At 31.9% G+C, this 18865-nt stretch overlaps 2 protein-coding genes across 3 annotated transcripts in view; both read right to left on the bottom strand.

Annotated features, from left to right (window-relative positions):
• Nucleotides 1-1109: 1109 nt before the first annotated feature.
• LOC139485677 (torsin-1A-like) overlaps nt 1110-18865 on the bottom strand; it is a 30126-nt gene continuing 12370 nt past the window's right edge. Inside the window, exons 1-5 of one of the 2 annotated variants that reach the window (XM_071270310.1) lie at nt 7292-7551; nt 6086-6351; nt 3463-3638; nt 2721-2848; nt 1110-1624 (exon numbers count right to left, since the gene is read on the bottom strand). In XM_071270310.1, coding sequence (XP_071126411.1) covers nt 1356-1624; nt 2721-2848; nt 3463-3638; nt 6086-6351; nt 7292-7481 — 1029 coding nt within the window. In that variant the 5' untranslated portion in view covers nt 7482-7551 and the 3' untranslated portion in view covers nt 1110-1355. Of the gene's footprint in view, nt 1625-2720; nt 2849-3462; nt 3639-6085; nt 6352-7291; nt 7552-18865 lie in introns of those variants that run through there. The other variant, XM_071270311.1, reaches the window with a different exon arrangement.
• Nucleotides 13647-18730, bottom strand: LOC139485676 (torsin-1A-like). The gene is made up of 5 exons (XM_071270309.1): nt 18509-18730; nt 17332-17597; nt 16208-16383; nt 15411-15538; nt 13647-14227 (listed from the first exon to the last, which is right to left on the bottom strand). The coding sequence occupies exons 1-5, from the start codon at nt 18723-18725 to the stop codon at nt 13863-13865; spliced, it is 1152 nt and encodes a 383-aa protein (XP_071126410.1). The 5' UTR covers nt 18726-18730; the 3' UTR covers nt 13647-13862.

Genomic DNA, 18865 nt, shown 5'->3' with positions numbered 1-18865 from the left:
ATATGTAGGCGAAGTTGGTACTTTGCTACATAGGTTTGGAAATTGAAAATCTCAAAATTTGAATCATCTTATTTGTCATAGATTCTAAAACTTAAATGACTTCGTATGTCAAAATCGAGGTAAAAGTATAACAATGAGGCAGATGAAGGCGTGTCTGTTGTTTCTTTAATTTCTATGAATGATTTGTATAGGCGCTGCCTTTTGTCCAATCATTTTGTTTAAATGTACTATTAGTGTTGTATAGAGTTTTAATGTCTCAAAACTGACAAATATAAGAGTTTTTTGTTTACCCTTTTTTCATATTAATCCAGAAGTAATATACTATGTTTTGGTTGTATTACACCTTTAAAACTTGTTCCTTTTGTGGCAAGTTCTATTGAATATGGCTGAAGAATTTCATAAGTAGTTATTAATAATGAGCGATCTGCTTATTAAATTTTTATGAAATTAATTGAAAAAAAGGAAAATAAAAAAAATACCGAACGCATAGGAAAATTCATAACGGAAAATCACTAATGAAATGGCAACATCAAAACCTCGTACACATCAAACGAATGGATCACAAATGTTATATTCCAGACTTGGTACCCATATGGTTAATTCATTGATAGGATGAAACAACCAATTTTGCGGTTTATTAAACATACCTTTATTTGTCATTTGTTGACTTGGATAAATGATCATTTGTGTCGTATATTTGAATTTTATACAACATGTACAAAGCGCAGATTTTTAAGTCGATGATGCTAACAGTTTATCTAAGCGACCAATAACTGTGAACAAATATCATTTTTACGTTCTTTTATTTTAAGTTCGTTTATTCTATCCCTGAGCCAACTGTTTCATTCTAATTTTTGAAAGTCTATAAACCCTTTTTTTAACTAATGAATTGATTAGTTCCCTGTTTAGTTGAACTGTAGCTACTGAGTATATTATTTTTATCATAAGGGGCATTGTGTTTTTCGGTCTTGTCCGTCGTACGTCCGTTCATTCGTCCGTTTGCCCACCCGTCTAATCGAGGTAGTTTTTTTATGAAGTTGAAGTTCACATCCGTGTACTATGGACACTTTTTGTTTTCTCAATGTATAGATGTATTCAAAAGACAGATATATGTTACATAATAGTTTTATTAATTCTAAAAACAGAGAGAAGCTCTCCTGCTATCCAAATAACACTCTTTGTTCACACACCCAACGGAATCTATACAGATTAGAAATAGATAATATTCCTTTCTCTTTAAAGTCTTTATTAAGTTACTAGTAAGCTATCTATCGAGTAGGTAGAAGTCTATAACGAAAGGAAAAACATGGAAAATTCATGTATCATAGTTTCACTTTGTGTTACTTTTGAATACATCAGCTTTGATCTTTTTCTCCCATTATGTAATCAACTTTCTCTTCTACCCTCTTGCAACCTGTCGATGAGAACACTTTGTCTGTTTCATTTGGGTAAAAGTGAAGTTGCTGAGCAATTTCTTCAATTTTATTAATCGGAGTGTCATAATGCCCTTTCGCTACTAGGTGATGCTTAATGCAATGAACCACATGCTCTTTTTCAATAGGTAGAAATGGAATAAATGCTGTGATAAGATGATGGGATATAAGATCACTCTTGTAATATCCACCTAAAAGAAAATGTAATATTCAAATTTTTGAATTACTTTCAACTTGTATAAGTTTTAAACGAACCAAAGTTATACATTTGTGACCAATTTCAGATCAAAGTGAAAACATTCACTTTTTAAACTGTTTTAATTATATCGAAATTAAAGATGAATACTGTAACAAAAATAGTCTTAAAATTGAAAACTAATATATTTTTGCTTAACATTTACTTATTTGTTACTGTAATAAACCTATAGCTAGTACTATAGAAAAACACACACTGAACCACTTCTGATAAGATTTTATCAAAAAATATATACGACTGATTAAATTGAGTTATCTTCAGTTGTTATTCAATCCTAATTGACTTCGAGAAACTAATTTAATGAGTATTTAAATATCACTTTATCAAATATGGTACTGACTGTGTACTAGAGATCTAATTATCCATATTATTACATGGAACGTAAAGAAATGATTCTGTAAAACTTATTCTTAATTCAAAACGAGCTAGTCATAATATCCTTGATTATCAGTACATTATTATTTTGTTATTCAATCCAGACATAAGTGAAGATTGCTGCAAGCAGCCATAGATATTATCGGTACTACATTTTCTCGATATGTTATAATTTTGAACTGCACAAGCATAATCTTCTAGTTGTGTTGACGCCTGGCTTTACACTTAATCCATCAAACGTGTACTGATTGATACTATTCTTTACTAGTATGTATTGGTTTGCACTGTGAGTACTCTATGGAAGGCACTTAGAGTCTTTAAGTTTGTTTTGCGTGAGTGTGTGGATCTGGTGAATCAACCTTTTTTTCAAAATATTCCTTTATTTCTTGTTTTTATATTGTGCTGTAACACCATTCATCCATTTTTAAGGGAGGTTTTAGCGCACACAAACATATTGAACCCTCCCCATAAAGTATTAAGTTATGTATGTGTACGTGTTAGTGTATTTAGTTTGTTTTGTTAAACTCACTGTATAAAGTGTTCATGTTTAATTCAACAGGTTTTTAAAAAGAACATTGGCGCCTGTATATAATCGAAGCAAAACAACAGAAAACACAAATGTGTCCTTCTTTATTGTACACATTAAGTTTACTCACTTCCTGCAGAATTAACAGCAGAGTTAGCAATTATATATTCCAAATCCTTTAAATTAATTTCATCACGAGTCTTGCCATCACGCCAGAAATCAATCATGTGTTGGGTCAACATTGGGCCAGCTGTGTTACTAAAACAAAAAAATTATTGATTGTCTTTGAGTTTTGAAATGATTAAAGTTATAAGACACAACCTATATCAAAAATAAAAACGCAAACTAATGAGCACCACGAATCTAAGGAAAAACCGAAGGAGGTCTCAGTTATTTTGCAAAAAAGTATTTACAAAAAGTGTCCATCTTTTTTGTTTAACCTTTGGTAACCTTAAGTTTTTGGTGACATCGTAACGTTGAAACTATCTATAGAAAATACATACGCAGTGCATATTGAAAACAATAATTATAAAATTGAGACGCTGAATCCACTCGAGCTCGTGCATCAGGACAGACAATATACATTATTAACGTATCATGTGTATTCTAGATTCCAGAAAACCAATGCAATCCCGAAGGGAATTCTCTAGATAACAAATTTTTCACTACATGTACATTGTGATCTGAACAATAGATATTTTGGTAATATTTCAGTCATTTTCAATTTTATATTCTGTGGTAAATTCAGATATGTTTAGACACAGTGTTATGTTCACTCTATCTGCAGACTGTTGGATGGTTTTGATTTGACTGTACACATAAACATCAAACTGAATTGTTCGCTGTTAAGCAAAATGTTTAAAATAAATTACCTCAAGAAAATGAAGATGGCTTTTCTATAAACGATGTTGTCAATGTGCTCGTGGTGATCCAGATATGGTTTTAATATGTTTAAAAGATCAGGTGATAGTTTATCCGCTTCGTCAAATATAAAGATTGATTGCTCACATCGTTTTATTTTGTCTTCTATTAACTTTTTAAGTTTTACCTGCAAAACAGTCAAACGTTTTATCTTGATACAAACGGGTGTAATATAACAAGAGGCTTTCAAGAGTCTGAATCGATCACCTGTTATTTTTTGCTTTAATCTTTCATCAATAATTATTTTCGCTTTTCAATATTTATGAGTGGCTTAAAAATGTCATTTAAATGTTCATTGTATCTGTCATATTTTCCTCAAAAGCAAATAAATGCATTGAACCCATATGTTTCATTTTATCCATATAACTAGTGTCTATGTTTCTTGACGTACAAGGAAATAAAATACAAATTTTATACTTGATTCATTTGGGAAGATTTTTGAAATTTAAAAAAATCATAAACAACGTGTGTTGAATTGTCCTTAAAGGACAATAACTTCCCATGTGTTCAATTGACAATTTTGGTCATAAATGTTTTTGTAGATCTTACTTTCCTGAAGATTTTTGCTGTTCACAGTTTATCTTTATCTTCAATACTATTCAAGATAATAACCAAAACTGTAAAATTTCCTTAAAATAACCCATTAAGTGACAGTAACCCAAGGAGTTGTTCGGTTTGTCTGAAAATTTGAGGGCTGATTGATTTTGACCTTTTGGACAATTTTACCCCCTATGTCAGATTTGATCTAAATGCTTTAGTTTCTAAGGTATAAGCCAAAAACTGCATTTGACCCCGATGTTCTACTTTTAGCCATGGCAGCAATATTTGTTGATTGTTAAAAAAAATCGGATACAATTCATAAACTAGATTATTGAAGGAATATTCATTTAAAGTTAAGAAGAATTAGTCACAATAGTGTCAGAGGAGAAGATTTTTAAATGTATTTAAACTTGATGAACAAATATTGTAAAATTGTCTTTCAGGGGTCAATTGACAATTTTGGTCATACAACTTTTATCTAGATCTTACTTTGTTAAATATCATTGCTGGAAACAGTAAATATCTATCTATAATAATGTCCAAGATAATAACAAAAAACTGCAAAAATTCCTTAAAACTACAAATTTAGTGGCAGCAAACAACCAATGGGGTTGTTCGATTCGTCTGAAAAAAATCAGGGCTAATAGATCTTGACCGATTGAACAATTTTCTCTAAGCAGATTTGCTTTAAAATTTTTGTCGATCGATCAAAACTGCGGATACAATTTATTTACCAGATACCGTAAGAAACATTTAGTTTAAATTTGAAGGTATTTGGCCCAGTAGTTGCAGAGATAATTTACGACGACAGACAACGACGACTGACGACGACGGACGCCAAGTGATGACATAAGCTCACACGGGGCCCTACTGGCCCTTGTGAGCTAATAATCAGATGACGTGGTATGATTGCAAATGGGAACATTTCTACCGGAGACAAAATGACATAGAGGTTAACACATATAGGTTTCCAAGTGGCCGTCAACGCTGTGAATACCCATATCGCGTAGTAAACTATAAAAAGCGAATAAATCACAGTTATGAAACAATTCAAAATAGAAAATCAGTTATCGGCATGATTGAAGTACGAAATATTAAAGAAAGTAAATATGATATGTAAATCAAACGACCACCACTGAATTACAAGTCACTGACCTTGGACATTTACATACATAATGTGGCAGGGTAAAACATTATTGCTTGATTAATTACTTGTGCCAAATTCTTTCCTAACCTGGGACAATGGAGGAAAGCACAAGAAATGTACACATACTAATAACCAATAACAATTGACCGAACTACACAAATTAGTACGCGACACACAACCTACTTACATAAAAGTACGTCAAAAGAATACTGCAGTTACTATTTTGTAGAAAGCCAAGCATAACTATTAGATTAATCATGGTTTCTCAATTAAAAAAAGACTGAACTCCGAGGAAATTCAAAACCAAATGATCCTAATTAAATGGCAAAATCAAAAGCTCAAACACATCAAACAAAAAGATAACAACCGTCATATTCCTGACTTGGTACAGACATTTTCTGATGTAGAAAATGGCAGATTAAACCTGGTTTAATAGCTAGCTAAACCTTTAACTTGTATGACAGTCGCATCAAATTTCATTATATAGTAGCAATCAGAACACATCCAACATATTAAACACAAAAACATTTTTTTTTAAACATAATCAATGTAAGTACCAATAAAACGAAATTTAAAGATTTGACTAAGGTATTAAATTGACAACCTTTGATTATAATGTTAGTCAAAGAATTAAGTAGTTTATATGGATCATATCTAAATTTATGCGCTTTATAACACCATTATCGTAAAATTGGGATGTTATATTCATTTGTTTAGGAGAACAACATCCAAACTGTTTGTTGATACCTTCTATCTTCGTCATACTCGATAAAAAGAAAACTAGTTTAAAACGAAATATAGTTTATGCTATATTCATCTTATGACTATCTTATCACTTATTTCACCAATTAAATTAGATTGGAAAATAGAACCGAATTGTACTTCACCTTAGCATTTCCTGTTGTCTGTTTGTGAGGAAAATCTCTAGTAGCTACAACCATATTAACAAACTGACTTTTAAAGCCTTTTTTGTACAAATGGTTCACTAATATTTTGGTGATCAAAGTCTTTCCTGTTCCTGGTCCACCATGGAAGGAGAACGCCAAGGCTTTTGACGGATTTTCATTCATAAAATGAGCATTAAGGTGATTCACAACTGTCTTCACGGCGATGTGTTCTCCATAAACATTGGCATGCAATACATTCTTTAATTCTGGAATTAAATGTTGTAATTAAGAAGATGGTTATCTTCTGTAAAACTGAGTTCGTTTTCAGTGCAGAAAACTAGGATTTAAGGTAATAGGAATCACAACACCAAGACCTTTTGGTGCGTAAAAAGATAAAAACGGTATATATCTCCATTTAGAGGGGACTGCAGCCCCATCGCCTGCAAGGAGCAATATTGAAGACATTTGTTTTGTGTATACATTAAAATTGATAGTGCATTTTAAGAGAAACGATTTCATGTTTAAATATTTCATGAAGATATGTACGTCGATACTTTATGTAGATGTCAACCAGTTTTAATAAGTTGCGTACTTAATTTACACAACATCTGCATAGTCAATCCAAAGAAAAGTTAAACAGTGTAAGTGCCAAACTGTAAAACGTTGTGCATTGTCAAAGGTACCAGAAATAAAATTTTGTACACCATGGCCAGACCCGTGTTTCGTCTAACAATTATACGGAACGCTCGATGCAAAGATACAAGTTTTTGTGTATGTAACAATCTTTTTAGGTGGAAAAAAAAACCACACGCATGTTATTTTGCAATCAAATGTATTGATATAACAAATGTATAATAAGAAAAATTTGGTATACATTAAAAAATGAAAGTTATAGAAAGAATGTACAATGTCATTTTGAAAATTCAGTTAGGTATACAATTTTCGTGAGATACACATAGCGATTATTTTACATCTTTTATAAATCTACATAGTTTTTACATGAAAATCGGCAAGTCCAGCAGGAAAATTGTCATTGTCACTTCAAATGTTTTCTTTACAATAATTTGTCATGATGATGCCAAACTTGCTATCCTCTCGAACTGATATTTCACAAACAACTTTAATGGAATAAGTTGTAAAAAAATGCTTCTATGTTAGTAACACTTTATAAGAAAAACAATTATGTAAGGTAATCAAAACAGTTACCTGTCGTATCTAAATGAATCCATCTTTCATTGCAATTTTCGTTATATATGTTGTGAACGGAAATACTTAGGATCCAACAAGTGAAAAATAACGTTGAAAAGCCTATGCTCGTTAAAATTATAACTAAGCATTCACTTCCAAGGAATACTTGAGAGTTGTTTTGAAGAGTAGGTTGATTATTTCTAAACATCCTTCTATTACAACTTCAAATTTCAACTTCCTGTTTCCAAAGCGCCAATGGGAAAAACCGAGATTTCGTTTTGATAAATTTCCAAAAAATTGATCTACGGTTATTTTTACTCTTTTAAATACCTTGTTCTATTCTTAACAACTAGATTTAAAAGGTCATGTTAAAGACGAATGGATATAATCAACAATGAAATCGTCGGCACTTGTGTCGGTTATTTTTATCGCTGTCCCTTTTTTGAACATTATACCTCTTCAGGCAACACCTGCATTTGAGTTCTAGGAATAACACAATTGGGATATACAATATACTTGATGTTATTTGTCCAAATTTTTTTGCCACAGTTTGAACTTAAGGAGTGTAATTCATGCTGCAATATAAGCTTTATTATTTGTATATTTTATATGTTATGTCTATTCTACAATACCCTCGTTTTACTACGTTTTGTTTTTTATTGTAGTATACTATCGTTTTTTATCCAATGTTTTGTTCTTGTTTATAAAAGAATTCAATGTCAATTAAGTTATCCTTCACTTGAATATTATATAATTACTTATTTGTTGTGGTTTTCAATCCTGGTACAAAAATGTATCTATGATGAGTTTATTTGAATATTATTACTTCTAATTCTTTTAATTATGGCAATACAGGGACTTTCTATACTAGCGGGACTCGTCTCTATTGATTTCAACTGATTTCTAAGCCGCCTGTTTAAAGCTACCCCCCCCCCCCCCAACAATAAACATAGTTTCGTATCTCTGTTATACGATATGCTAGTAGTTTTTTTGCGTATTTCACAGTTCATTGTAATTATATAATACTTATTAGTTGTTAATATAAAATCTGATTAATAGCCATTTACGATGACAAAAAGATTTTGAAAGAATGATGAATTATAAAACTTAGACGTATCGTTTTAAAGAACATCCTAGTTGTGTAAAATGGTTTCCATATCAAACAAGATGGCGGATACTGAAAATTCAACGGACAAATACCTCAAAGTTCAAAGATCAATATACAAAAAACGATCTGAGAAATCTTTTAAAAAACAACATTTTGCAATGACAAATTGTATAAATTTTCATAAAAACGATTTTTCTGTTAAATCTGAACATGAAGTTTTGAAGAACACATCGTAAATGTAAAATGATTTGCTATAAAGTCACGTGACATCAGCAACGGCCGAGATAAGTTTGATAATTTGTATAGACATCGTTAAAATGACCAGTACTGGTCAATACTATGATACATGTATTATTAAGTGAGTATTTCTGTATTAACCTTTTTATTGGTCCGAGGCATGCTGTATTGGACTGAATCGAAACCGAGGCTTATAAAGCTGGATGAGGACCAATAAAAAGGCCAATACAGAAATACACGTATTAGTTTCTTTATTAATTAACTACAGAGTTATCATATGTTTATCGGTATCAATCTAAAAACTAGAGATGTTCCGTAATCCTGCATTTGCCGGATCAGAACTCGGCTAATACAGAAAAATCTATATTGGCTGAGTTATTCTGTATTGGCCGAGTTGACACTTTTATATTGCATATGCAGTTTTCATCATATTTTAAAAGTCCTATAACAGTGTAGTTAATTAGTAAATAAAGGTTGAATTTAAGATATGCTTCTTCTTTTTGGAGTTCTATTAGATATGACTTTAGGATTTCACAAGTAGTAATTGATGATGGAAGCAACTGTAATGATTTGTTTATTGAACTTTCATTGGTAGAATAGATTAACTATTTTTTTCTGTATATGTAAAGTGCCTTTGTTTGCCTTTGTTTGTCATTTGTTGACTTGATTAAATGATCATTTGTATCGTTTATTTGAATTTTGTAAAATTTTTAATTGTTGTTGCAAACGTAAGTACATTTGTTTTCTTTTACCGAAACACATTATACATGTGCTTAACTGTGCATTGTGTGTTTATAACATAGGTTTTATAGCATCCTCCACTTATTATTTCTGGTCACGCTGCCAATTACAATGTTCCTTTGTGATTTTGTACGCAAGAATAAAAAATCAGTATTGTGGAGCATCACAATCTGTGGGAATAATAATACAATATATAAGTTTTGTGCATCCAATGCAATTTCATATTTTTATTATCCCCAACAGGAACGCTCAAATCAAAGCACTTGAGATGTTTAGAAAGCCTAGAATGAATAAATACAATTGTACCTAGAAACATTGGCATCGTTATGACCAAAAGTAACCTTAAAAGCATGGCCAATTCATCTAAGTTTGCCTTAGAGGGTTGGACCCTCGGTTTCTGAATAATTTCAAATTTATTAGAAAACTATGTTAAAAGTCATGTAAAATGCGCAGCCTTTTAAGCTGATGATGCTAAACGTTTACCTAAGCGACCTATAATTATGAACACATATCATTTTACGTTCTTTTTTTAAGTTCGTTAATTTTATCCCTGAACTACTTGTTTCATGCTAATGTCTAATAAGTCTATACACTCTTTCTGAACTAGTTTAGTTGAAATTATAGTTTCTAAGAATTTTTTTTATAGATTATGTCCAGAACCTGGGTTTTATGTATTTCGGTCTGCGCCTTTCTTCGTATATACGTCCATTCGATTTACCGTCCGTCTATCTATCCTGTTTCAGGTTGAAGTTGTTAGTTTAAATGTTTGGGCAAGAAAGGTTTTGATAAAGTTGAACTTGAAACAAAATACAAAAATGTACACATGTTCTGTATGGTATAATCTTTCTAATTTAAATGCCAGATTAGAGTTTTGACCATCAATGTCACGGCAAACTGAACATAGACAATGATAGTGGTTGTGAGGCATCCGTGTACTATGGATACATTCTTGTTGTATTAATGTTTTATAGATATATTTAACAGACAGATCAGCTGTTCCATAACAGTTTTTATTCATTCTAAATACAGAAAGAAGCTATTATGCAGGCATCAACACTTTTTGTTCACACACAGAACGGAATCTGTACGTAATAAAAAGATAATATTCATCACACTTTAAAGTCTTTTAAAAGTTAAGCTAAATCTTCGAGTAAGTAGTGGTCTATAACAAAAGGAAAAAATGAAAAATTCTTGATTATTATATTTTCACTTTGTGTTCATTTCAATACATCAGCGTTGATCTCCTTCTCCCATTGGTACGCACTGAAACCCGGACCGGACCGGACTCCGGACCCGGACTTATGTATGGAACCCGGACCCGGACCCGGACCGGACGCTGGACCCGGACTGGATACCGGACCCGGACTGAATTATTTTTACCTATTTAATGATCTTTAATGCAATTAACATTTATTGACGGTCAGGTTTAAAAATTATAAATTACTCAAAGAAGATGTTTTTTATTAAAGAATTTCATAAAAAGTCGCAAGAAATTACATAATATAATACACAACTTTAAGTTTAACATAAGAATGTTCACTCCTCAGTTTCAAAATCACATGTTTTAAAAAAATCTGTTCAGGATAAACAAAAAATATTCGTCAACTACTTTTGGGAATAAAGAATTTCGTCCATTTTTTTGTTGGCTTTAACGAAAGGAAACGATTTTATCTTTGTTTTAGCTAATCATTTTGCTAATTGACGTCTTGTTGCTTGTAAGTAAATTTAAAAACCTATGATTTTGTTGGATAAAAATCTCATTTTCTATACGTGAACATGCAAAACAAAATTCTTGTTTAAAAAAAACAACATTTTCTAAATTACCGAATAGTGATAAAGTATATTTTAACAAAACGCCTTTGCCTAACAGGTCGAACATTTGATATGCTTAAACCCTGCTGACTTCCATTGGCGCCTATCAAAATAAACGGACAACGGGATGTAACAAAATGGATGAGTTTATCCAATTGCAACTAAGTTTTATAGTTTTTTCTTTTGTTGTGCTATACCATCTCTGTCCGAGATTAGAGGGGTTGGATGCTCAAAAACATCATTAAACTTTAATATCTAACAGAAAGCATAAACTTGCGAACAACATGGTATATCGCAAACAAAAGGTGGAAAAAAGTACACAATAATTCCTGATTTCGACAATTAATGTCTCTTCATGTGTTCATGCAAAACAAATTTCTTTGAAAAGGGGTGTGCATTCTGCACGGACTTAGACAACTTACAGGGAGATAGGTCACCAGAGAGAAATTCTTAAAGTATATACTTTCATACTCAACGGCCCTTTTCAGGGCCATCCTAAATATTTCAAAAAGACATTTGAATGTTGTCACATAATAGTTCAGCCAATTGCAACTAAGTTTTATAGTTTGTTAATTTGTTAATTTGTTGTGCTGTATAAATACAGGTCTTTATTTATAGCACATTAAGACTTGATGCAATACATATATACTGTATGATATTCTCAATTTTTCATGTGGCAATGACTTATCATCGTGTGCCCATACACTTATTCAGCATGTACTACCTTTCATAACATTCCTTAACTTCGGTTGAGTTGTATTAATATGTGTTTGGTTGGTTTTCATGTATCGTATGTTATAGGATGTGGTATCGTGTACATGTTACAATTCCTGCTACATATAATCGTTACTTTTGGAAGGTTGATCGTCTTTTTACCGTTATTTTTAAGGCACAGTGTTGTGTATTTTCATTCGAATAATGGTTTTTCCTTCTCCCTTTAACTTCGTGAATAATTTTTCTAATATATACAAGGACCCTCTATTTTCAAAAGGACGTGAAACTGAGACTCTCCATATTTGAACTATAAACCTGATTTTAGGGAACAGTGTTCAGGCGGCAGTAAGTGTTTGAAATGTTTTATTCTATTAAAATTAAAGTCGGGACCGTTTGTTTCGATCATTTAAGCTAAGTATATAATTGTACATCTACATGCCGAAGAAAATCTAATAAAATATTGAATATGAATCAATAATTACAATGACACATTTTTTATGCGGGACAACTGTGATTGAAATTGCAGTAAATTGCAAATAAAATGTTCTACTATTCTATTATTGAACACGGATCAGTGTCTATACAAAGTCTAATTGCTGCAACCAACACAGAACCAACTGCTGTCCATCGTATGATCGAGACTAAAACACTTCTTGTGGAACCATAATGCACATCGGTCGCACTTTATCATGTCACTGAATACCTCTGGCATGTTACAAATGCAGTGCAGTCTCAGTCTTATGTCTTGGCATCTTACATTAGACCGAAGTTTATGTGATATTTGCGGAAAAGATGTAATATCACCTTTCCCAAAACAGCGCAACAAGTGAGAGCGAATTTGGCTTAGATCGAAGTTAGCAGATAAGACACCTTGGTGTCCTTTTTGACAAAACTCCACCAAGAATGCAATACACATAACACCACAGTCAACGCTGTTTCTTTGCTGCTGAATATATGGCATGTTGATATTGAGCAGCTTATCCGTGTGACCGTACACTGCTGCAAGTTGTATTTGCAAGGATGGCGACAAGGCCTCCCGTGAACTTCACATACTGTCAATAAGGTATACTGATTGACTGTCAACTGACTTGTATGACAAGACCCAATGACCTTTTCCTGGATATGCCCGTTGGAACTTTTTACCTTCGTAATAATGCCATGTGTTAGTGACCTTACATGACCCCGGACTAGGTGTAATTGCAAAATATGCCATTTAGGACAATGATACAAAACTGCTGACATTATTTGACGAAGAGATGTTTTTCATGTTTATTCATTGACCCTTTTAATAATTTGATTATAACGGGGGAAAAGTTACAAAAGCAGTTCATAAGAGAAAGACAAAAAAAAAACCAAGGTGAGTCCGGCCCTTGACCTGAAATAACCCCGGACTTATATAAACAGCAATACAGAAATAAACTCCAGACCAGGTATTCTAGTGATTTCCTGTCGGACTTTAAAACACATATAGTACACAATTACGTAATGCGTGTTCATGCATCGCGTCACTGCTGTCCATATAAACTACTGTCACGGTATATATCAGTATATGGGGCCGGTTATACAGGTTTAATTAATTTTCATAATTATTATACATGTAATGCATCTTGTTTATTCCTGCCAAAATTAACTTCCTTCTGAATAATTTTAATAAAAAACGGAAAAAATGATTCTAAGAAAATCCACTTTCTCCCTTTGATTTATAAAAAAATAATTCCATGTTTTTTAAAGTCATTTGTAAACATTCATACTGTATGTATAATTTTTTTTAAAGTAATTGCACAACTGTAAATTGAAGATACAGAATCATTGCAAGGCTAACTTGCATGCTTGTCTTCTCTTCTAGACTATACAAGAGTAAGAGCAAAATTTGATTATCTTATCATTATTATAATGTACTGTGTTACAGTTCTCAAAAATTATCTTCCTTTTCCTGATTAAAAAAAGAAAAGGTGATTCTAAGAAAATTCATAATTTTTACCCAGTCCGGCATTTGGTCCGGGTCCGGCGTCCGGTCCTGGTCCGGGTCCGGGTTTCATACCAAAGTCCGGGTCCGGAGTCCGGTCCGGTCCGGGTTTCAGTACGTACCTCTCCCATTATATAATCAACTTTCTCTTCTACCCTTTTGCAACCTGTCGTTGAGAACATTTTGTTTGTTTCATTTGGATAAAACTGGAGTTGCTGAGCAATTTCTTCAATTTTATTAATCGGAGTGTCATAATGACCTTTCGCTACCAGGTGATGTTTGATGCAATACACCACATGCTCTTTTTCGATAGGTAGAAATGGGATAAATGCTGTGATAAGATGATGTAATATAAGATCACTCTTATAATATCCACCTAAAAGAAAATGGCATATTAAATTATTTGGAATACTCTCAACGTGTAGAAGTTGATAACTAACCAAAGTTATACAGATATGTCAAATTTAAGAATAAAGGGCATTGATCAAATCGAAATTAGAGATAAAGACTGTGACAAAATAAGTCTCAATATTGAATTCCAGTACCTTTACTTTTCTTTATGTTTTGGTCTAATAAACTAGTACTTGAATAGAAAACATAGAGAACCACTTCTGGTCAGATTTGACAAAATTATATCAAACTGATTTTTTTTTTTATCTATCTTCAATTACTATTCACTTCTAAATGGACTTACACAAACAAAACAGACTAAATACACAAATACACTAAAACACATACATAACTTTATACATCAAAAGATGTGATATAATGGCTAAATGAGACAAGTATCCACCAGATACACAAGGACGTAACATTAAACATTTATAGGACATCATATGCCCTACGACAATAGTTCCTATCTATTTGTAAAAAAAAACTATTTGAGGGGTGCATTATGTTTGTGGGCACCGAAATCTCCTCAATCAAATGACTAGTGGTGTAACAGCACAACATAAGAACATAAAAACAATAAAACTCAGGTTACAAAATGTTGATTCACCAGATTCATACACATACACTCACACAAAACAAACTTAAGAAACATTAGAGTACTTGCAGTTAAAACCAATAAACACTAGTAAACATCGTATATCTAAGTTTACAGTATCAATCAGTACACATTCAATGGATTAAGTGTAAATGCCTGGGTCAAAACAATCAGAAGATCATATATTCTTGTGCAATACAAACATATGAAATATCGATAGAATGTAGTACTGTAAATATGCATTACTGTTTGACAGCAATCTTTACCTATGTTTTAATTGTAATACAAAAGAATAATGTTTTAACCGATTAAAACAATAATCAAGGATATTGTGAATAGCTCATTTTATAGTAAGAATACGTTTCTTTTTGATCCTTGTAATTATTCAGAAAATTAAATCTCAAGTACCCAGTAACTACCATATTTAATTAAGGCATCGTTTAATACTCATTATATAAGTTTGTCGACAGTCAACTATGGTCAGCATGCTGTTTGTATTAAGCGTATAATTATGTTAAATTCAACAGGATTTTTTTTTAAATAGCAGTTGTACCAATTAAGGTTTACTCACTTCCTTCAGAATTGATAGAAGAGTTAGCAATTATATTTTCCAGATCCTTTAAATCAATTTCATCACGAGTCTTGCCGTCACGCCAGAAATCAAGCATGTGTTTGTTCAACAGGGGACCAGCTGTGTTGCTAAAAAATAAATCATAGATTGTCTTTGAGTTCTAACATGATTATAATTATAAGACAACAACCTATATTCAACATAGAAAAAACAACGACTGAGCATTACAAATCTCTCAAAAAATCGAGGGAGATCTCAGTTAAAAGTATTGACAAAATGTGTCCATCGTTCATGTTTAAACATGGTAAGCTTAAATTTGTTACATTTTTACGTTAAAAATATCATAAGAAAAGATATACGTATTGCATATTGAAAACGATCAACATATAATTGTGGCGCTGGAACCGCGCGAGCTCGTGCAACAGGACAGACAATATATATTCAGAACGTAACATGTCTACTCCAGATTCTAGAAAAAAACCCAAACACAAATCCAAAAAAGGTTTTCTAGTTAAAGATAACTGCGGTTTGATCAAAATATCTCTTTCAATGCTGAAAATGAATAATTTAGTAATTTTTAGTCGTTCAGTCATTTTTCAGTTTTATCCCGTTTAGACACTATTATGTTCACTGTATATTTAGACTGTTCAGTGTTTTTTGTTTTTTTTTAACTGTAAACACATCAACATCATACTGAATTATCTAAAAAGCATTAACGATAATGTTAAAACCATTATGAAAGCTTATCACAAAATGTCTATATTTCGCTATACTACAAAACGTATAAGATAAATTACCTCAAGAAAATGAATATGGATTTTCTATAAACGTTGTTATCAATGTGTTCGTGGTGGTCCAGATAAGGTTTTAATATGTTTAATAACTCAGGTGATAGCTTATCCACTTCGTCAAATATAAACATGGATTGTCCACATTGTTTCACTTTGTCTTCGATTAAATTTCTAAGTTTAATCTGCAATACAGTCATTTTTTTTTATATGCACGGGTGTAATATAAAAATCAGATGACGTGATATGATTACTAATTTGAAAACCTATGCCTACGATTACAAATTACAAAGAAGTAAACAGCTAAAGACATATAAATTGCCTTCAACGATAAGCAAACCCCATATCACATAGTAAGCTACAAAAATCTAAGAAATCCACTTGTTAAACAATTCAAAAGGGAAAACTATTTAACGACCAGATTTATGTACAAAACATTAAAGTAAACATGGTAAAGTAAATTTGACATACAACAATAAACGACAACCACTAAATGACAAGTCCCTGGCCTTGGACAGTTACATAGAGAATGCGACAGGGTTGAATATGTTTGCTGGCGCATAACCTGGGACAATGGCGTAAAAGCACAAGCTATGAACAAACACCAAAACCTAACCACAAAAATCGGTACGAGGCACAAAATCTGGCTACATGCACATAAAAACAAGTACAGAAAAATGAGTACTTGAATTTCTGAAATCTACTTCATAGCCAATTAGAACTATTAGATTAATCTGATTCTCTCAATTCAAAGTATCAATCAGAACACATAAAAAATTATCAATGTAAGGACGTACAAAACGCATGACCTTATAAAAAGCCAAAATATAAATAAACAGTATCGACATGATGTAGCATAAGTTCTTATAAAACTGTCTGTCCATAAATAGCAATATACATGAATGATATTCAAATATTCATTCATTATAAATTTTCGCGCTTAATAAACACCGTCATCGTAAAATTGGGACGTGATTTAAAGCCCAAATGTTTTTTGTTATCTTTTATCGTCGTCACACTTGATAACAGGAAAACTAGTTTTGAACGAAAAATGTTATATTCTATATAGATATCATAATCGCTTACTTCACCAATTAAGCTATATTGAAAAATCCAATCGAATTGTACTACACCTTATATGTATCTGTATCCTTTTCGTTAGGAAAATCTCTAGAAGCTACAACCATATGTACAAACTGACTTTTAAAACCTTCTTTGTACAACTGATTAACTAATATTTTGGTGATCAAAGTCTTTCCAGTTCCTGGTCCGCCATGGAAGGAGAAAGCCAAGGCTTTGGACGGGTTTTCATTTAATAAATGAGCATTGAGGTGATTCACAACGGTCTTCACGGCGATGTGTTCTCCATAAACATTGGCATGCAAATCATTCTTTAATTCTAAAATTAAATGTTGTAAGAAGATGGGAAATTAAATGATAGAATCTTGATATATATGATCTTGAGAACATTGTTTAATGGTAAAATTTATTTGGTTTGTATGTTCACCTTCTGTAAAATCATTTTTATAGTAGAAAACTCGAACTTAAGGTAACTTGTTTCACAATCGTAAGAATATTTGATGCGATTAAGGTACAAATGGTGTATTTTTCGTTTAGTGAGGAGCGCAAATAGCCTCTCCTAAATTCGACCTGCCACTGTTTTCAAGGAAACAGTATTATACGAGCTGTGTATACATCAAAACTCATTAATTGATTTAAATTGCATTTTTAAATTCATGATTTGATCATTTATAAAGATACTTTATGTAGTTGTGAATTCCATCAACAAAATTTGTAATGAAAATTTTGTAGGAAAGACGCGCGTTTTGTCTTCAAAAGACTTCTCAGGGATGCTCAAATAAAACATACAAGTGTTTGTGTATATTGAAAGCTAATAGGGTGATAAAAACACGGGCATACTACATAATATGCAATTATAGGCATACTTTACTTCAAAAAAGAAAGATATCAAGTTAAAGTTATAGGAAGAATGTACATACTATTTCAATTAATATCCAGGTTAATATAGGATAATTTAGTCAGGTATTAAATGTGTATGATACATATAGCTATTATTTCACATCATTTATAAATCGACATGTATGAAAGTCGGCATGTCCAGCAGGAAAATTGCAATTGTTAAACAGATTTTTTTTAAATATTTTGTCATGATGATGCTTAATTTTATTTTATATTTTCAGCATTATATTTCACAAAAAAAATCGTTCGAATAAATTCCGAAAGAGCGTGAGTCTATGGTGGTAACACTTTATCAAAAGTAAAACAAAGTATGATAGTCAAAATAGTTACCTGTCGTATTTAAATGAATCCATCTTTCATTGCAAGTTTCGCTCCATATTTTGGGATCTTCAAGACTTATAATCACGCCAGAGAATAATAACGCTACAAACCATGCGCAAGCAATAGTTGGAACCAAGTTTTCACTTTTAAAAACCCCTTTAAAGAAGCTATGATCAGTGCGTTGAATATTTCTAGACATCCTACTATGTCTCTCAACGTTGACCATGTGACCTCCTGTATTTAAAGCGCTAATGTAAAAAACCAAGGTTTCGTTTGTAAAAATTTCAAAAAATCGATTTTAAAGTTCTTACTTCTATTTTTAACAACTAGTGTTAAAGTCTCATGCATATAACCAACAACGAAATC

The sequence above is a fragment of the Mytilus edulis genome, chromosome 8, assembly GCF_963676685.1.
Source record: "Mytilus edulis chromosome 8, xbMytEdul2.2, whole genome shotgun sequence".
Taxonomy (NCBI): Eukaryota; Metazoa; Mollusca; class Bivalvia; order Mytilida; family Mytilidae; genus Mytilus; species Mytilus edulis.
This window is presented reverse-complemented; position numbering and strand designations above follow the sequence as displayed.